A 17,211-nucleotide genomic window follows, 5' to 3' on the forward strand; every position below is an offset into this window, starting at 1 on the left:
ACGTGTAGGAAGATCCCCATGGGAACCACCTTGAGGTCTAGGAGGAAAGGTAGGCTCAATAAAGGAATAAATAACCATTCGAGCTCTGCCAATCTTTTGAAGAGTGCTCCACTTTGAAGGTCTGAGCAAGCACATGCTCAAAGCTGCTCGCCATCTCATTTCTAAGAACAAAGCAGAGGCATCCTTTTGTTTGGCTCTGCTCCACAGCCCTGAGAACTTCTAGCCAAGCTTTGGCAAATGAGGTCTTAGAAGGTCCTGCTCTCCTCTTCCGGCCAGCCTGCCAAAAGAAGGCTGGAGAGGATGCCCTGCTCACCTTCTTCAACACATGCTTAGCTGAAACTTTGGCAAACTTTGTTTCAGAGAACCAGCTGCTCTGCCTTCTCCAGTGTGACCTTGAAGAAGAAACCTCGGCGCTGAGAGATTGCGGGATCATACAACGAGCTTTTACAAAACCAAGCATGTTCCTCTTTGCTTCAGTAAAAAATTGAGCCAGGGTGGCGCAGTGGTTAGAGTGGAGTACTGCAGGCTACTTCTTCTGGCTGCCTGCAATTTGGCAGTTCAAATCTCACTAGGCTCAAGGTTGACTCAGCCTTCCATCCTTCCGAGGTGGGTAAAATGAAGACCCAGATTGTTGGGGGCAAATTGGCTGACTCTGTAAACCGCTTAGGGCTGTAAAGCACTGTGAAGCGGTATATAAGTCCAAGTGCTATTGCTAACCTTGACATTTGGAAGAGCAAGCAATGAAAATGTGGGCTTGATGACCTTGAGAGTCCAGTAGATCGTAGCTGACTTAATTTTGGACCAGTGTTAAAGATCCGTCGCTTTTTCTTGGCTGTATCTGTATTCTATCACGGTATCAGGAATTGTAGATTTAGAGGGCACGCAAGATGGGTAAAAGCAAAGCGGAAACCTACATCTACGTTAGCAACAATGGAGTGTTGATATTATTCTCTGTCAACATATGGTTTGTTTGTTTTTTTTGAAAGGGGCAAAAAAAGACTTTTGATTAATATGGTGAAAGGTTTTGAATCTGTTATAATTGCAATATAATTTCCAGTTTTCCTGCTTTTCTCCAAGGGGCATCAAGGGTGCAACTCGGTTGGATTTGTTTAAAGATGCTGAATATTTCTCAACAAACTCTTTGTCCATCCTGTGTTCTAGTCCAGATTTGGGTAACCTTCCCCACTTTGGTGGGGAAAAAAGAAGCAAACCAAGCAGTTCTGAATGTTCTTTATTACTAAATAGCAGTCATTCAAGTTATCTTCTCTTCTTTCAGTCAGATCAATACATTCTTTTTGCTACTCTTAGCAAAAAGTCTACGTTCTATTGCTATTAATTCACTGCTATGGCACAACCTATCGGTGTGAGGACACCTCCTGTTACATTTCTTCTCCTTCAAAAGTGGCCAAGACTTTCTGCGGGGTATGGTCAAAAAAGTCAAGACAGTGGACGTGTGGGCTACACATAGCACACATCTAAAACAGAAAACACCATTGTGGCTGGCATCTGTTTTGACCATACCCTGCAAACACCGCTAAAGTCACTTTAGAAATGAAATAAAGGGCATGAAATATTCAACAATATATTGGCCACCTCTCTGTAGTCTAAGTTCTGAAATTGTTGCATCCCTTTGCAAAACCGACTTCAACCTTCAAGCCCTTCTGAAGAGATTATTTCAAGCTGGCCTCTCTACGACCTTAAACTCTTCAAAATTTGATGACGAGCAGATGCAGATGTCAATATCATGTGCTCGGATCGGCGTGTTGGAAAGCGTGAAATGTGAGTAAAGAAAGCCTGGGATGATATGGAAGCTCCTTATGGAAACTGAGGCTGTTAATTAATGAATTAGCCCTGGTTAACCAGCCATGGACTTTCATGATGGCAGCAAAGAAATAAATAAATGATGGATTACATATAGGCCAAGTAACAGAAGATGACAACTGACTGAAACCAAAAGTTTGTTTTATTGGAAAGTTAAAAAAACAGACAAAAAAGTGACATGTTATATAGAAGCAGGGCCATCCAGGCTGTGTATCAGAAAACTCAACATGGTGGCAACCATTACATCAGGGGTGTCAATCTCAAGATCCGGGGGCTGGATTTGGCCCACAGTTTGCTTAGATCTGGTCTGTGGGAGCTGCCCTGGAAACAGAGAAGGACTGGCCCTCCCAAGCTCCGGTTTTGCTGGCAGAGGATTGGAGGAGGCTGTTGCAGTTGAAAATGGAGCTTGCGATGGCTGCGAGCAGCACTCCCAACTCCATTTTCACTGGCAGAGGGTTGCAGGAGACTGTCACAGCCAAACATGGAGCTCGGGAACTGGTTTTTGCTGGAAGAGCGGTCAGGCCACCACAGATGCCCTGACACGAGTGATGTCGAGCTGGCCATGCCCACCCTGGCCACGCCTACTCCCAAGGTCAAACGCAACCCTGATGCAGCCCTTAATGAAATTGAGTTTGATACCCCTGCACTACATGATCAAAGGTCCACTGAAATTACATGCAGTGCATCTTCACTGTCTTAGAACATAAAACAATAGGTTTGGAATGGACCTTGGAGGTCTTCTAGTCCAAGTCCCTACTCATGTAGGAGACCCTTTATCATTCCAGACAAATTGGCTATCCAGTCTTGTCCTGAGACCCTCCAATGATGGAGCAGCTACAACGTTCAGAGGCAGATTTCAATGATTAATTATGTCAGAAAATTTCTCCTTAGTTCTAGGTTGGATCTCTCTAATCAGAGGTGGTATTCAGCAGGTTCTGCCCAGTTCTGGAGAACCGGTAGTGAAAAATTTGAGTAGTTTGGAGAACCAGTAAATACCACCTCTGACTGGCCCCGCCCCATCTATTCTCTGCCTCCTGAGTCCCAGCTGATCGGGAGGAAATAGAGATTTTGCAGTAACCTTCCCTTGGAGTGGGTGGGAATGGAGATTTTACAGTATCCCTCCTTTACCACGCCCACCATGCCCACAGAACCAGTAGTAAACATTTTTGAATCCCACCACTGTCTCTAATGATCTTTCACCTGTTACTTTTGGCCTGCCCTGAGGTCCTTTGGAGAATATGTAGACTGGAACCACATCAGCTCTTTTCCCAGCCCTTGGAGTTCTCTTATGCTCCATGAACTTTGAAAGATTATGTTCAGTGGTTCTGAGATCATGTCTGTCAACTCCTGCAGAACTTTGGGATGTAATCCATCTGGTCCTGGCAATGTGAACTCATCTAGAATGGATGAATGGGTGTTCTTTTACCATTTTCTTGCCTATTTTGGCTTGCATTTCCATTCTGTCTCCTATGGTGCTTCGTGTGTGTAGACAGATTAAATGAATGAAGTAGTTCTATTTTCTCCCTGCTACCCATCATCTCCTTACCATCTTCTCCCATTAACGGACCGATTGCTTCCTTGATATTTTTCTTGTTTCTTATATATTGAAAGAAACATTTAAAATTATTTTTGACATTTGTTGCAAGTCTTAGTTCATTCCGAGCCTTTGATTTCCTGACTTCGCCCTTGTAGTTTTGGGCTATTTGCTGGCATTCCGTTTTGGCTATCTGTCCCTCTTTCTATTTCTTATTTGGAGATTTTTATATGTTCCATTTTAAAATATTTTTTCTTCTCAGTTTGTCAGAGGTTTTTTTAAGCAACCATGCTGGCTTTGTCAGGGGTCCCTTGTTTTTCTTTCTCTGTGGCATTGTGTTAACTTATGCTTTTATAATCTCATTTTTAGAGTTTCCCAAACATCCTGAGTTGTTTTTCCCTTTAGGATTTTCATGCATGTAATCTTTCCTAAAACTTTCTTAGTTTGTTGAAATCAACTCTGTCAAACCTAAGAACCTACTGTTCAATTACAGTAACTTGTGCCTGTATTATGGCAAATTCCAGTGTAACATGGTCATTCTCCTCAAACTTCCCACAACTTCAACCCTTTTTATCATTTCATCTCTGTCAGTAAGAATTCAGCCCAGTGTAGCTGACCCCCTAGTTCCCTCCTCTATCTTTTGTATGACAAAGTTGTCAGCTAGATTCATCAGGAACTTGTTGGCTCTCCCATCTGCTGCAGACTTTGTCTCCCAGTTGATATCAGAATACTTAACCCCCCCTCATTACTACATGTGGTGTGTTCTGGAGATTAGCTAACTCATTAGCAAAAATCAGTTCATCTATTTCCTCTGTTTGGTTGGGTGTCCTGTCGCCTACATCTATGACAATTTCTTTTTTTCCTTTTATATTAATGCATATGCTCCTTGGCTTATGGAGAGGTATAGTAATTTCTTATATATAATGCAGCTTCACCTCAGTGGTGGGTTTCAAAATTTTTTCGAACCTACTCTGTGGGTGTGGCCTCCTTTGTGGGAGTGGCTTGCCGGCCATGTGACCTGGTGGGAGTAGCTTGCTGGCCATGTGTTTTCTCTCTCTCTCTCCCTCCTTCCTTTTGTCTCTCTGTCCCTTTTTCCTTTTTTTCTTTCATTTCTCTCTCACTTTTTCTTTCTTTTTTCTTTGTTTCTTTGTTTCTTTCTTCTTTTCTTTCTCTTTCTCTCTCTGTGTGAGTCTGTGTGTGTGTGTGTGTGTGTGTCAGTGGTGAGTTTCAAAAATTTTTCGAACCTACTCTGTGGGTGTGGCCTCCTTTGTGGGAGTGGCTTGCCGGCCATGTGACCTGGTGGGAGTAGCTTGCCAGCCATGTGTTTTCTTTCTTTCTTTCTCTCTCTCTCTCCTTCCTTTTGTCTCTCTGTCCCTTTTTCCTTTTTTCCTTTCATTTCTCTCTCACTTTTTCTTTCTTTTTTCTTTCTTCCTTCCTTCCTTCCTCTTTCTCTCTGTGTGTGAGTCTGTGTGTGTGTGTGTGTGTGTGTGTGTCAGTGGTGGGTTTCAAAATTTTTTGGAACCTCTTCTGTAGGTGTGGCCTGCTTTCTGGTGGAACCTCTTCTAACTGGTTCAGTAGATTTGACGAACCGGTTCTACCGAACTGGTGCGAACTGGTAGGAACCCACCTCTGCTTTACCTCCTCTTTTATTAGGTCTGGGTTTTTTTTTTTTTTTGAACGGTTATATCCTTCCAGGAGTACATTTCACATGAGTTCCATTCCACCAAGTTTCGGTAATGGGAACTATATCATATCAGTCCTCATATACTGGTATTTGAACTTTGTTCCTCAACTTTGAGCATTAATATATAGGCATCTGAGATCTTTATGGATGACCCTGGCTTTGCTTCCTACATCTCCTAGTTTATTTTTGACACACTCCAAAGGAGTCTCCATAAGGGAGCCCAAACTATTGCGAAAGAATGTTCTTATTCTGGCAAAAATTGTCAGCTGCGGAAAACAGACTCTGGAGGCCCATCCTAAAGGTGTATTTTGTTGATCTGCAATTTAATCGCTCCAAGTTGGCATCTGAGACTCTCTTAAAGTTCATCTTCTACCCCAGTGATTTTATCTGGATTAATGAGGCTTCTCCACAAAAGCCGATTTTCATCTTGCAATCTACAAAGAAAGCAAAAATAACCTTTCACGTGTCTTGACTGGCCAGGAGAATGTGTACAAAGCAGATGGCTACTGTAGAAATCTTTTATTTTATTTTTTTAGTGGTGGTTTTTAACCAGATTGTTTCCCTTACACAATCTATTCCGCTAGAGCTGAGATGAAAGAGGCATAAAAAAAAAATCTTCCTAAAATAGGAGACCTTGTTACCAGCCCACCTTGTCAACACTTCGTCCCCGCGTGGGAATGGACAAGTGAAGCAGTTGGTGAGATCTCCCTCACACGGGCAGAGGGTTTTAAGCCACCTAAAGAGAATATGGCTTGAAAAACCTCTTAGCAAAGAGAAAAGGCAGCCATTACCATTTTTTTCCCCCAAAAAAGAGGGAGAAAATCTGGGTACATCTTATATGAACACAGCATTTTTGGCTTCCCGAAACCCCGCACCTTCACAAAAATGGACATGCAAAGGATTTGGGAGGCCTGCAAAGTGCTCCTGGGGGCTGGGGAAGGCAGAAATGAGTGAAAAATGGCTCATTTTTTGCTCATTTTTGCCACACACACCCCCCCCCCGCATGCCGAGGAGCACTCTATAAGCCTCCTAAAGGCTATGCATGCCCTTCTTTTGGCAAAAAATGGTCCGTTTTTGTGAAAAATGGGCCGTTTTTTGCTTGTTTTTGCCCCCTCACCCCCCAGGAGCATTTTGCAGGCCTCTCAAACTCTCTGCATGCCCCATTTTTTACAAAAAATGAGGTCTGCAGAGGGTTTGGGAGGTCTACAGAGTGCATTTTTTTTTTTTTTTTTTTTAAATTACCTCTTCAGAATCTTGGTGCATTTTGTACACCGGTGCGTCTTATACTCTGAAAAATATGGTAATTCTCTTAATGATAGCCCATATCAGGGGTGGGTTCCGGCATCCACTACTGCTGGTTTGCTCATAGTCATGCAGCATGCATGAGCTTGATGCGCGCTATGTGTGCATGCACAGTACTATAAAAATGCTTCTGCGCAGGCACAGAAGCCAAAAACCAAGATGGCAGCGCGTACAGCGCTGCCGGGAGAACTGGTTTGGGGGTGTGGCAGGCTTAGGTCGCTGCCGGTTCCATTGACCCTGGCCACCAAACACTACCGCTTCCGCGGAACCAGTGTGAACCGGTAGGAACCCGCCCACCACTGGCGCACATATATCAAACACTTGTTGCCTTTGAGAGTCTCCTCATGGGAATCCTTTTTCCAAGAGAAAATTGAGGGCAAAAGTCCCATACAGAGTCCAGCTTTTCTATTACTCTAGTTCTGCCAACTCTAGAAGTTCTTTTCAGTCAATAAATGAGTTTTAAAATATCACTATGTTTTATTTATATTTCATATTTCTAAATTGTCCATTTCCCTCAGAAAGGGACTCTATATGCACCCATGGCATCTGCTAGAAGCCACCTTCCCAAAAAGGAAGGAGCCAGGATGCCCCTCCCTCAAATTAAATTAAAGTCAATTAAACTACATATAAATATTCCATTTATAAATTTAATTGATGCATCTGCCAGCACATACCAGCCATTCTCTTTTACACACATGCTGTTCTTACCAAAGAAACACCTCATGTGCCTAGTAAAAGATGACCATTAAACTCCTGGCCCGTGGGCCAGCTATGTCACGTATTGGCCACGCCCGGTTTAGCAAAGGAGGGGGGGAGTCCCAATACATCATGTGACATAGCCGTGATGACATGAGTTTGACACCCCTGTTCTAAGACGATCCCCAAATTCACAGGAAAAAAAGTAAGGATGGTTGCATTAATGCAGCGACCGTCATAAAGATTTGGCATCTATCAGTTCTGGCCTTCTTTTGTATATTACTGTCAGATCTGGAAGCTCCTGGAGAATTCACATGACATCCAGAGACCAGGCCCAAGACCTATAACAATCCACAAACACCCCCCCTCCACCAAAAAAATTCCCCGCCCCTAAACCACCCAAGCATCCACACAAGAGACCAAGTAGTGCTGTCCAACAGCTCACTGATGGTGGCCCTTTAGTTCATTGTTGAGTGCCATTGATATTTTGTCAGAAGACGCAAGACTTTCTCAACAGAAAGCTGCCCTCAGTTTTTTTCTGCGACAATTCTAGTTCATTGCCTCTCTGCTCTGCTGGTTTATTATCTACAATTGTACAAAGATTGAACTTAACTTTCAGAAACTTGCTCTCTTTATGTTTCAGCCATTGGTGGGACTTGGTGATTTCAAGATTTAGCAGATGCTTAGGAGAAATCGCCATAGAGCAGGGCATGGATGCTTTATTCGGAGACTAGAAGCTAAGTCTATTGAAATTTGATTTTATGTTGTGGAAAGGTACCTAAAAGAATCTGGTTTCAGACCACACGGCTCTCAAACTCCAGAATGGAGAGAAAGAAATGCTGCAATTAGCCTATAACTCTTATTTGCTGCTGGGATTATGCTGCAGCTCCAAAGTCAAAATTATGGTTGTTGAACTTAATTATTCTTTCTTCTTTCTCTGTAAAACTTTAGCACCAAGCAACCAAAAACACATGATACACACCGGCGTCCCCAGCTAGAATAATATTTTGATTATAGATATATTTTCCTGCAAATAAATACAATGGCCTGCTCCACCCCCCCAAAAATTCTAGCAATTCCAGACACCTTTGTTTTTGGAGCTCCTTGGAGAAGAGCAGCCCGTAATGTACTTGCAGATGAAATGAAAGGTGGAAACTATTTGCAAAACATGAATTGCAAAGGACATAGTTTCCACTATGAATCTAAAACCTACATTCACAGAAATTCAATTACATTTAGATATGTTTTTCATCTTCATTGCAATAAATGTTAACAGGCCTAGGCCAAAGGAATCTCAAAGGTAATTTTATATCTGCAAAAATAAACTCAGGCTTGCAAGTATTTAATCTGGAATAAGAAGTAATGTGTGGATAATGTACAAGTACATTATCTTGTGGCCATAGTTGACCCCAACATTTCTGCTGTTATGTGCATTTTGTCCCAAGTTCGGTTCTCCCACCATAGAGTCTCCTCCTAGTGCAGCATCCTTTTTCCTCTACCTGTCCTAACCAAAAGCCCTATCAATTGGGGAGCTGACCAACAACAGGGAGCCACAGCAGAGGAATGAAAGAGCCACATGCGGCCCAGAACCACCGGTTGCTGACCCCTGGTCTACACTAATGAAAAGGACTAGGGGTGACATGATAACAGTGTTACAATATCTAAGGGGATGCCACAAAGAAGAGAGAGTCAACCTATTTTCCAAAACAGCAAAAGTGGAGAGAAGAAACAATGAATGGAAACTAAACAAGGAGAGAAGCAACCTAGAACTAAGGAGAAAATTCCAACGGTGAGAGCAATCAATGAGTGGAATAGCTTGTCTTCAGAAGTTATGGGTGTTCCATCACTGGAGGCTTTCAATAAGAGACTGGACAACCGTTTTTCTGAAATTGTATAGGATCAGCGAGTTGGAGTAGAAGACCTCCAAGGTCCCCACTCTTACTGTATGTTCTATGATTTTTCCCATGCTTATTGTCATAAAAAAATTAGCCAATGTGTTCCAGGTTCAGGAGCATTCAAGATGAAACTAAAAAAAAAGAGCTTAAAATAGAAAAATATTTAGAGTATTGTCAAAAGCAATTTGGGATACTTTTGAAAATATTGAGAGAATGCACACATTTTACAGGCCTGCAAAGCTCATTAAACTTAGACTTCACTTAGGCATGTTTTGAAATCTTTGGGATGCTCATGCTGGCTTAGAATCCTTTTACAGTTTCAAGGCTCTTCTCATCTGGCTCTGGAAAAAGACCATTGCTATGTTGGCCACTGAATCCCCGCCTGGCAGGAAGCAGGCCGCTTGTAGAATTTGCATAGATTAGGACATTTTATTACTGTGGAGAGGAGCTAGAGCAAACGAGAATCAGAAACAACGTTATGTCATCAGAGAGTGCTGCCAATGAAAGTACATTTTACTAGCCTTTGAAATTGAGAGTATAATTTGTTTACTCAAAAAATTGGCAATATCTTGATTGAAATATGCATTTTCTGGGCTTCCAGAACATTTTGTATTTGGTTGCAGTTGGTTATGAGTGACGCATAATTAGAAGACCCCAAAACCAATCTACCTATAGGGACACAGTGTCCCTATGTTCGTAATTAAAGCAACCCCACTTCTTTCAACCTTTTACCAAGTCTGAAAAGAGATCCTGCTACTTTAAGCATTCTTTAAAACAACTTCTCAAGCACTGCTGGCTTTCTTGAGAGCAAAGCCTAGAGAGAGCCTAGAAACCATCAAGGTCACGACTGCAGGTGTTTGAGAAAGAGGTGGATTATTCCCATAACAAAAGGATGTTTCATAATTGGACAATGTGATCACCCAGGGTTGGGGAGAAAGGAAAGCTACTGTTTGACTAGGCAAGCATAGGTGTGGGAAAACCAGAGCTGGTTTTGATTCTTCAGTACCAAAATTGTGTGTTCAATGAAAATTTACTTTTGGGAATTCAAAGCTCCCAAGAGTGTTTACTTATGGTTTCATTAGTCCGACAGTCCGACTTTTCCCTTTTAGGTCTATCAATGGACATTAAAAATATGGGGGGAGGGTTTTCCATGGGCATTGCTACAATATTGATCGGTTTGACCTGAACATGGATACAAATGTTGCTATAATATGTAATATGTAATGTGTAATGTGTAATATATAATATGTAATATGTAATATAATGATTGAGTTGGAAGGGATCTTGTAGGTCATCTAGTCCAATCCTCCACCCAAGCAGGAGACCCTATCCCTGTGTGTGTGTGTGTGTGTGTGTGTGTGTGTGTGTGTGTGTGTAATTCTCGACTTACAACAGTTTATTTAGTGACGGTTCAAAGTTACTGAAAAAAGTGACTTTTGACCATTTTCCACACTTATGACCACTGCAGCATTCTCATGGTCACATGATCAAAATTCAGATGCTTGGCAACTGACTGATATTTATGATGGTTGCAGTGTCCTGGGGTCATGTGATCAGCTTTTGTGACCTTCTGACAAGCAAAGTCAATGCGAATCCAGATTCACTTAAGAACCGTGTTGCTAACTTAACAAATGTCATGTGGCAATACTTAACAACTGTGGCAACAAAAGTCATAAAATGGTGCAAACTCACTTAACAAATGTTTCACTTAGCAACATAAATTTTGGACTCAATTGTGGTCGTAACTCAAGGAATGCCTATATATGTTTGTGCATGTATGTATATGCAGTGGTAGGATTCAGCCGGTTTGCACCGGTAGCTAATTTTTCCTGGAGTTCCGTGAACTGGTTGAATAGCATCTATTTCAATCCTTCCAGCCCATGATGCCTCGAACTGGCCCGCAGGGCCTGGGCATAAGGCGGCAGCCCAGGGTCAAAGCATTGGTGGAGTGCCAAAGGGTTGGGGAGGGTGCTGAAGAGAGTGGGCATCCTGTCTGCAGTGCCCATACCAGCTGTCCTTTTCTGGCCAAAACTGGAATGCCGCTGCATTTAAGTACTGACAGATGCTGGCCTTCCCTCCGGTGGGCCTGGGCAATTGCTGGAGAGGGACGGGCCCATTTCAGGGTGTGGCAGCCAGATGCCCTTACTTCCCCCAAGCATTTCTTTGCCTACCTAATTTTGAGCTTCATCACATTTCTTCATCGTGTTTCTCGACATCATGTGCAGGGAAACAAAAAGTTTGTGGGACTAAATGTTCAACCAATCAATTCCAACTTCTTATGAAAAACCTTCCTCTCTTTCTTTTCCCTGCTCCTCCTCTCCCCTCGTGCCATCCACTCCATTTCCCATTTCTCCATTGAAGTGCAATGCCCAAGATCTACTTTGATAGAGGTATGATAATCAAAGTATAGGGGGGTAATTTAACAACCAGTTTGCCCAGGTCAGGTTAGCCATTGGTGCTGGAGGACGAGGATGGGCCAAACCTTTCACCACAGCCAACCTGACCCTGGTTGTTTAATTATTTGAATTGCACCACTGTATATGTATGTATGTATGTATGTACGTACGTACGTACGTACGTACATACATACATACATACATACATACATATATATATATATATATATATATTTGTATATTTGTGCTGATAAATAAATAAAGGGAGACTAGTATAGATCTATTTCAAGCTATTCATTTATCAGCACAAATGCAACACAAATGTAACAAGGCAACATAAAAAAATGGCTTTCTGCCTGGATGGCTCCCAGAGTGAGCCGATAGACAGAAAAGGGAAGCAGTATGCTCCCTCCCATATTGGGCATACCAGGGGTTGTGACACAATACATACATACATACGTACGTATGTATGTACGTACGTACAGTATGTATATACGTACGTACAGTATGTATGTATGTACTGTATGTATGTATGTATGTATGTAGGTAGGTAGGTAGGTAGGTAGGTAGATAGATGATAGAGAGATAGGTAGGTGTGTGTATATCTATATCTATCTATCTGTCTGTCTGTCTGTCTGTCTATCATCTATAGATAGAGGTAGAGATATAGATATAGATGGGGGGGTGGTTTAAAGGAAATATGCGTATGCAAACGTTTCTTGCACAAAAGAAGAGGAAACCTGGGGAAGGAAACCAGAGGGGTTGAGGGCCCCATCACAGATATAACTGGAAGTATATAATCTGTGTGGGTTATGCTCACCTGATCCTAACATACGTTCCTCGTTTAATGCTTCAGAAAGGAAATTAAAAACAAACAAAAAATAAAGTTAATAACATAATAGTTTGACTCATACATGGCTCTTGACCCTAACCCTAACTCAGACCTGCTGAGTTGCCCTTTTAGGCTAATCCTAACCCCAGTCGATGTCCACAGATAGTTAGTTCCAAGGTAATGCCAGAAACTGAAAAGTACTGTATATACTCAAGTATAAGCCTAGTTTTTCAGCCCACTTTTTGGGCTGAAAAAAGCCGCCTCGGCTTATACTCGAGTCAGTGAAAAATTTGCCCGAAATGGAGGAGAAAAAGGGGCGGGGCCATGCCGCTGGGTGACACTCGTGAATGGCCCGGTGCCCCTGTGAGTTTCCTCTCCCTCTGTGTCAGTTTGCCGCGCAGCGCACACCGCACCATCCCCCCTCCTCACGTTCTAATGTAATGCAGGGCTGTCTTACGATTCCCCTTCCTCCCCCTCCTGCCGCTCTGCAACGATGTCCCACCTCCTCCTTGTTATGGCAAGCAGCCACATAGCGATGTCCCACCTCCTCTGGTACAGTGATCCAATGATAGGAATCACTGTGCTGTGTGTCATAGGAGGCGGGACATCGCTCCCGCGGCTGCATGGGACATCATCATCACAGCGGGACATCAGCATCATGAGGTGAGTGAAGTATTTCATTGAATACACCGCTAGTTTACTGTTTTTCTTTGAAATAAATATTCAAAAACATTATTGGTATCTATTTTTATTTTTGAAATTTACCGGTAGCTGCTGCATTTCCCAACCTAGGCTTATACTCGAGTCAATAACTTTTCCAGTTTTTTGTGGTAAAATTAGGTGCCTCGGCTTATATTCGGGTCGGCCTATACTCGAGTATATACGGTAAACCTATATAGATTTTCTTTGCATTATTTATCTTACTCCATGATAGAAAATGGAAAACTGCATGGACATTCTGGTTTTGGCATCACCTTCTTTGACTGTGTAAAATCAGACTAGTGCGGTATTATAGTATTAAATTAAAATAACTTTCCATACAGCAACCACATTCTTTTTAAAATAATAATTCCTATTAAAGTTTAAAAATACAAAGATACAAAATTAACACAAACTATATGAAAAATATAAAAAATAAAACATGCAAATAGTAAAAAGGTAAGGGAAGGGAAAATATAAGGAAAAAGAAGTATAAAGAAATAATTTCCCTCTTGATCAAGACAACTACAGCAGTTTCAATAATTTATCACCTTATCAAATTTCTACTAAAACCTCTTTATTCCATCTCTCTCTCCTCCAATCTACACATACAGTGCATATATTAAACAAATAAATCAATTTCATATTTCTTTACAACAAAAAATCTCTTCTCCCCATAATTTATATCTATAAAGAAAAGCATCATCATTGAAACTTAATCAAAAAAATCCCTTTTAACAACTACCAGAAACAACATATTAAAAATCTTGATCTTTAATCTCTTCAAATAATGCCCCCTAAGTTGTCATTTTTCCTTCATCTCCTCTCATAAACTCCTTAGCAAATTTAACACTTTCCTTCAATTGTAACACCTTATCTTACCACTTTTTCTAAAAACAGAATAAAAAAATATCTTCCCATACCCTGTCATTATGTTTATTTCTTTGCATGCTTTATTAGGATTTTCTTCATAATATAACTCATCTATTTTGTAAGTCCAAGATAAGAAAGTTGTCCGAGCCACTCTACTAAGTTGAAACCCACATATCCAATTCACTCTTCTAACTTATTCTATTTGTATATACACCTTTGTCCAGGCCAGGGGTCAGCAACCTTAAACACTCAAAGAGCCATTTGGACCCATTTCCCACAGAACAGAAAACACCAGGAGCCACAAAACCCTTCCCATGCCTGACTATTTCCTGAACAGCCATAGAACTAGCATATGAAGTTGAATTAGACCTTCGGTTTTCTTCTGCAACTTTTCTTGGGTTTATCCATGGTTGACCAAAAGGAGGTTGAAAAGCTCAGTAAATCGTTTGCCGGCAGGTATCACACATTGGCCATTGTGACCCATATTTTGAGCGACAGAGAGCCGCAGCAGAGGGATGAAAGAGCCACATGCGGCTCCAGAGCTGGATCCCTATGAACTGGTTCATAGTCAGGTGATTAAAGCCTTTCTTTTTGTGTGTTATGACTGCCATCTTGACCTGTCCTCTTGGCTTTTCTGATTGCCATCTTGGTTTTTTTTCTAACCAGTTCTATATGTTTCCAATATGCATTGATATTTCCTCGTGCAAATATAATTCCCCTTAATCCAGGTGACTCTCTCTGCTCGGTTTCATTGCTCAACCTCTTTCAGATTTTTGCCCCCCTGGGGGATTCACATAACATCAGATTTCAATAGCTCATTACAGCAGCTCCCAATGTGAACTGGGAAAAGGTAACACCTGCTGAGTTGAGTTCAGTTCAACTTGTGGTGATTTCATGGATGCACACAGGTAGTTTTCTTGGAAGAATGGAAGAAATTTGTCATGACCTTCAACTGGGGCTGCTAAAATTGCTGAAGTTGAATCAAACTGTTGTTTGGTTTTGCTAGCTCTGCTGTGTAACTTACATTTTTGATGGCAACAGTATAGAAATATTGAGTGTGATGTGACAGCTAAGGTTGAAAAAAGGAAGAAGACCGGATTCTAGTCTACCTTTTGTCACAGAAGCTCATATGTCACTTAGGGCCTCTCTCTATCTCAGCTGAATCTTCCTCACAGTTAGTTGTGAGGGGAAATGGATCTTCTCCTGCATTTAGAAAGAATTGCACACCAGATAAAAATACTATTTACTACTGTCTTCTTAGCCTAACCATAATTAATCCTAGGTCAGGGGTCATCAAACTGCAGCTCTGGAGCCGCATGTGGCTCTTTTCATCCCTCTGCTGTGGCTCCCTGTCACTGGGTGGCTCCACAATTGATAGGGCTTTCGGTTAGGGCAGTTAGAGGAAAAAGGACACGCTACTAGCAAGAGACTCTATGGTGGAGGAACTGGATTTCCGATCAGCTCCAGAATTGAACGGGGGCTTCCGTTAGGACCCTTGAGTGTTTAAGGTTGCTGACCCCTGCCCTAGGTAAAATCTGGTTTCCCCACATATGTGTTGTGGCTTGCAAGTGGCCAGCGGATCTGGCAGCAGATTCAGACTGAGGAGTTTGGGGAGGAACATGGGCCAATCCTGGAATCTGGGGAAGGCTCTGAGGAGGGCTCTGTGTCAGAGGCAGAGAGGGGGCCAGGGTCGTCTGACAGTTATCAGCTGCCTTTGGAGTTGGATCTCAGTGGGGCAGAAGAACATCTGGAGCCTGTTCCCAGTGTGCACATGCGCAAAGCTGCCAGGAGAAGGAAACAGCTAAGGAACAAGGGTTGACTTGGGAGTAAAGCCACAGGTGGATGGTGAATGGCCCCCTCCCATAGGGAATAAAGAGGAGCGAAAGGGGAGTGGAGTTTGCAGGATACAATTAGTTCAATTCATTAGGGTGGAGATCTGTCCTAACATCTTGCCAAGTAATTGCTGCTACAGAGTGACGTTTGGAAGATATTGGTCTAGCTACTCTCCAAGCCTGATAAAGGTCTGTAGTTGTGAAATCTCAAGAAAGACTGTTTGCCGGGGCTTTGCTGGAGAGGAATTCCCTTTAACCTACATAAAAGAGGTTTTAATGGGACGAGGAGTCTGCTTCATGATCTTGGGAGGCCTAGGCCAGAACAATATGCCTACCAGCTTCTTCTGACCTTATCCCCATGAACCAATCTCTCTCTCTTCACAACTCGGTTTTTCCTCTTCTTCCTCAATCTGCCTTCTTATCACTGTGGTTCTTTCCCCGCCTGCAACCTGATTTTGGATCTGGCAAGCTCCCCTCGGGGGAAAGTTACCATCTCAACCTTTTGCAAATCAACCTTACAGCACAATGAGAATCATACTCATTAGGCATTAATAAGCTCTTTACACACTCCCTAATTTACAAGGAAAGCTGAAGAAATAAACAAGCCTGATTACAAGGATGGAAGAAAAGCAGAGGTGGCATTCAGCCAGTTTGGAAATTGCGGGTGGGCCCAGCTTCACTGCCCCGGCTCTATGCCATCCTATTTAGGCGTGTTTTTGAGGCTGGGCGCATGCACAGAAGGTGCATGTGGAAGCAAAGCACATGTATGCAGCACAGTGGTGGGTTCTGGATCCCTTTCCAGTTGGAACGGGCCCGGCAGTGTCCACATGGATGTGCGCAGTGCGCATGCACTAGCACCTCCATGACCCTCCACAATGCTCCAGCTGCTCAGCAGAGCATTACACAGGTGCTGTACGCGCCATGCACGTGCATAGAAACACCAAAGACTTAAAAGATTGGTAAGGAGCTCGGGCGGGCGGGTGGGTCCTCTGGAGCACTGTACCGGAACGGTATCCAGTGCTCCGGGCAGGCTCCGGTACGCCTGTACCGGGGTGTACCACCTGCAACCCACCACTGGTGCAGGGAACTGGTGGTAACAAAAGGTGAAACCCACCGCTGAAGTAAACATTTTGTGGATCCATTCATCTCCTTTGACAAAGAGGATGCAACCCAGCTAACAGAAACATTTGCCACTTGGCTGAGCCCATTTCATAGGAAAGGACCTTGGGGAGAAGATGCGAGAGTAGCTATGAAAAAGTAATTTTAAAAGAAGGCTGGAAAAATCAGCCGAGACCTCTGCATAACAATGATAAATAATAAGATAAAGACGAACGGAGAAGGTTAAAGAATGAACAGTAATTAAGCAAGAAAGAAGGAAAATATTGTTGCCCCATTACAGAGGTTAGTATATCACATGTAGCAAAACGAAAAAGCATTCCAAAGTGCGGTTATATTAACGGTGGGGATATTTTCAATGAACAAGGTACACAGACAGATGTACTTACCAGGATATATGTAAGGCATATACTGAAATATAAGAAGTGTGCATATATAAGGTAAAGGTTCCCCCGCAGATGCGTACTAGTCGTTTCCAGTTCTAGGGGTGCTCATCTCTGTTTCAAAGCCGAAGAGCCAGCGCTGTCTGAA

General features: G+C 42.6%; 1 protein-coding gene across 2 annotated transcripts in view; it reads right to left on the reverse strand.

The window, feature by feature from the left end:
• The window catches only part of SHISAL1 (shisa like 1), a 107,960-nt gene that overhangs the window by 11,858 nt on the left and 78,891 nt on the right, over positions 1-17,211 (reverse strand). Inside the window, exon 5 of one of the 2 annotated variants that reach the window (XM_032220644.1) lies at positions 4,981-5,473. The exons of the other annotated variant lie outside the window; for it this stretch is intronic. Coding sequence (XP_032076535.1) covers position 5,473 — 1 coding nt within the window. The 3' untranslated portion in view covers positions 4,981-5,472. Of the gene's footprint in view, positions 1-4,980; positions 5,474-17,211 lie in introns of those variants that run through there. 2 annotated transcript variants of the gene reach the window in all.

This window comes from Thamnophis elegans, chromosome 7, assembly GCF_009769535.1.
Source record: "Thamnophis elegans isolate rThaEle1 chromosome 7, rThaEle1.pri, whole genome shotgun sequence".
Taxonomy (NCBI): Eukaryota; Metazoa; Chordata; class Lepidosauria; order Squamata; family Colubridae; genus Thamnophis; species Thamnophis elegans.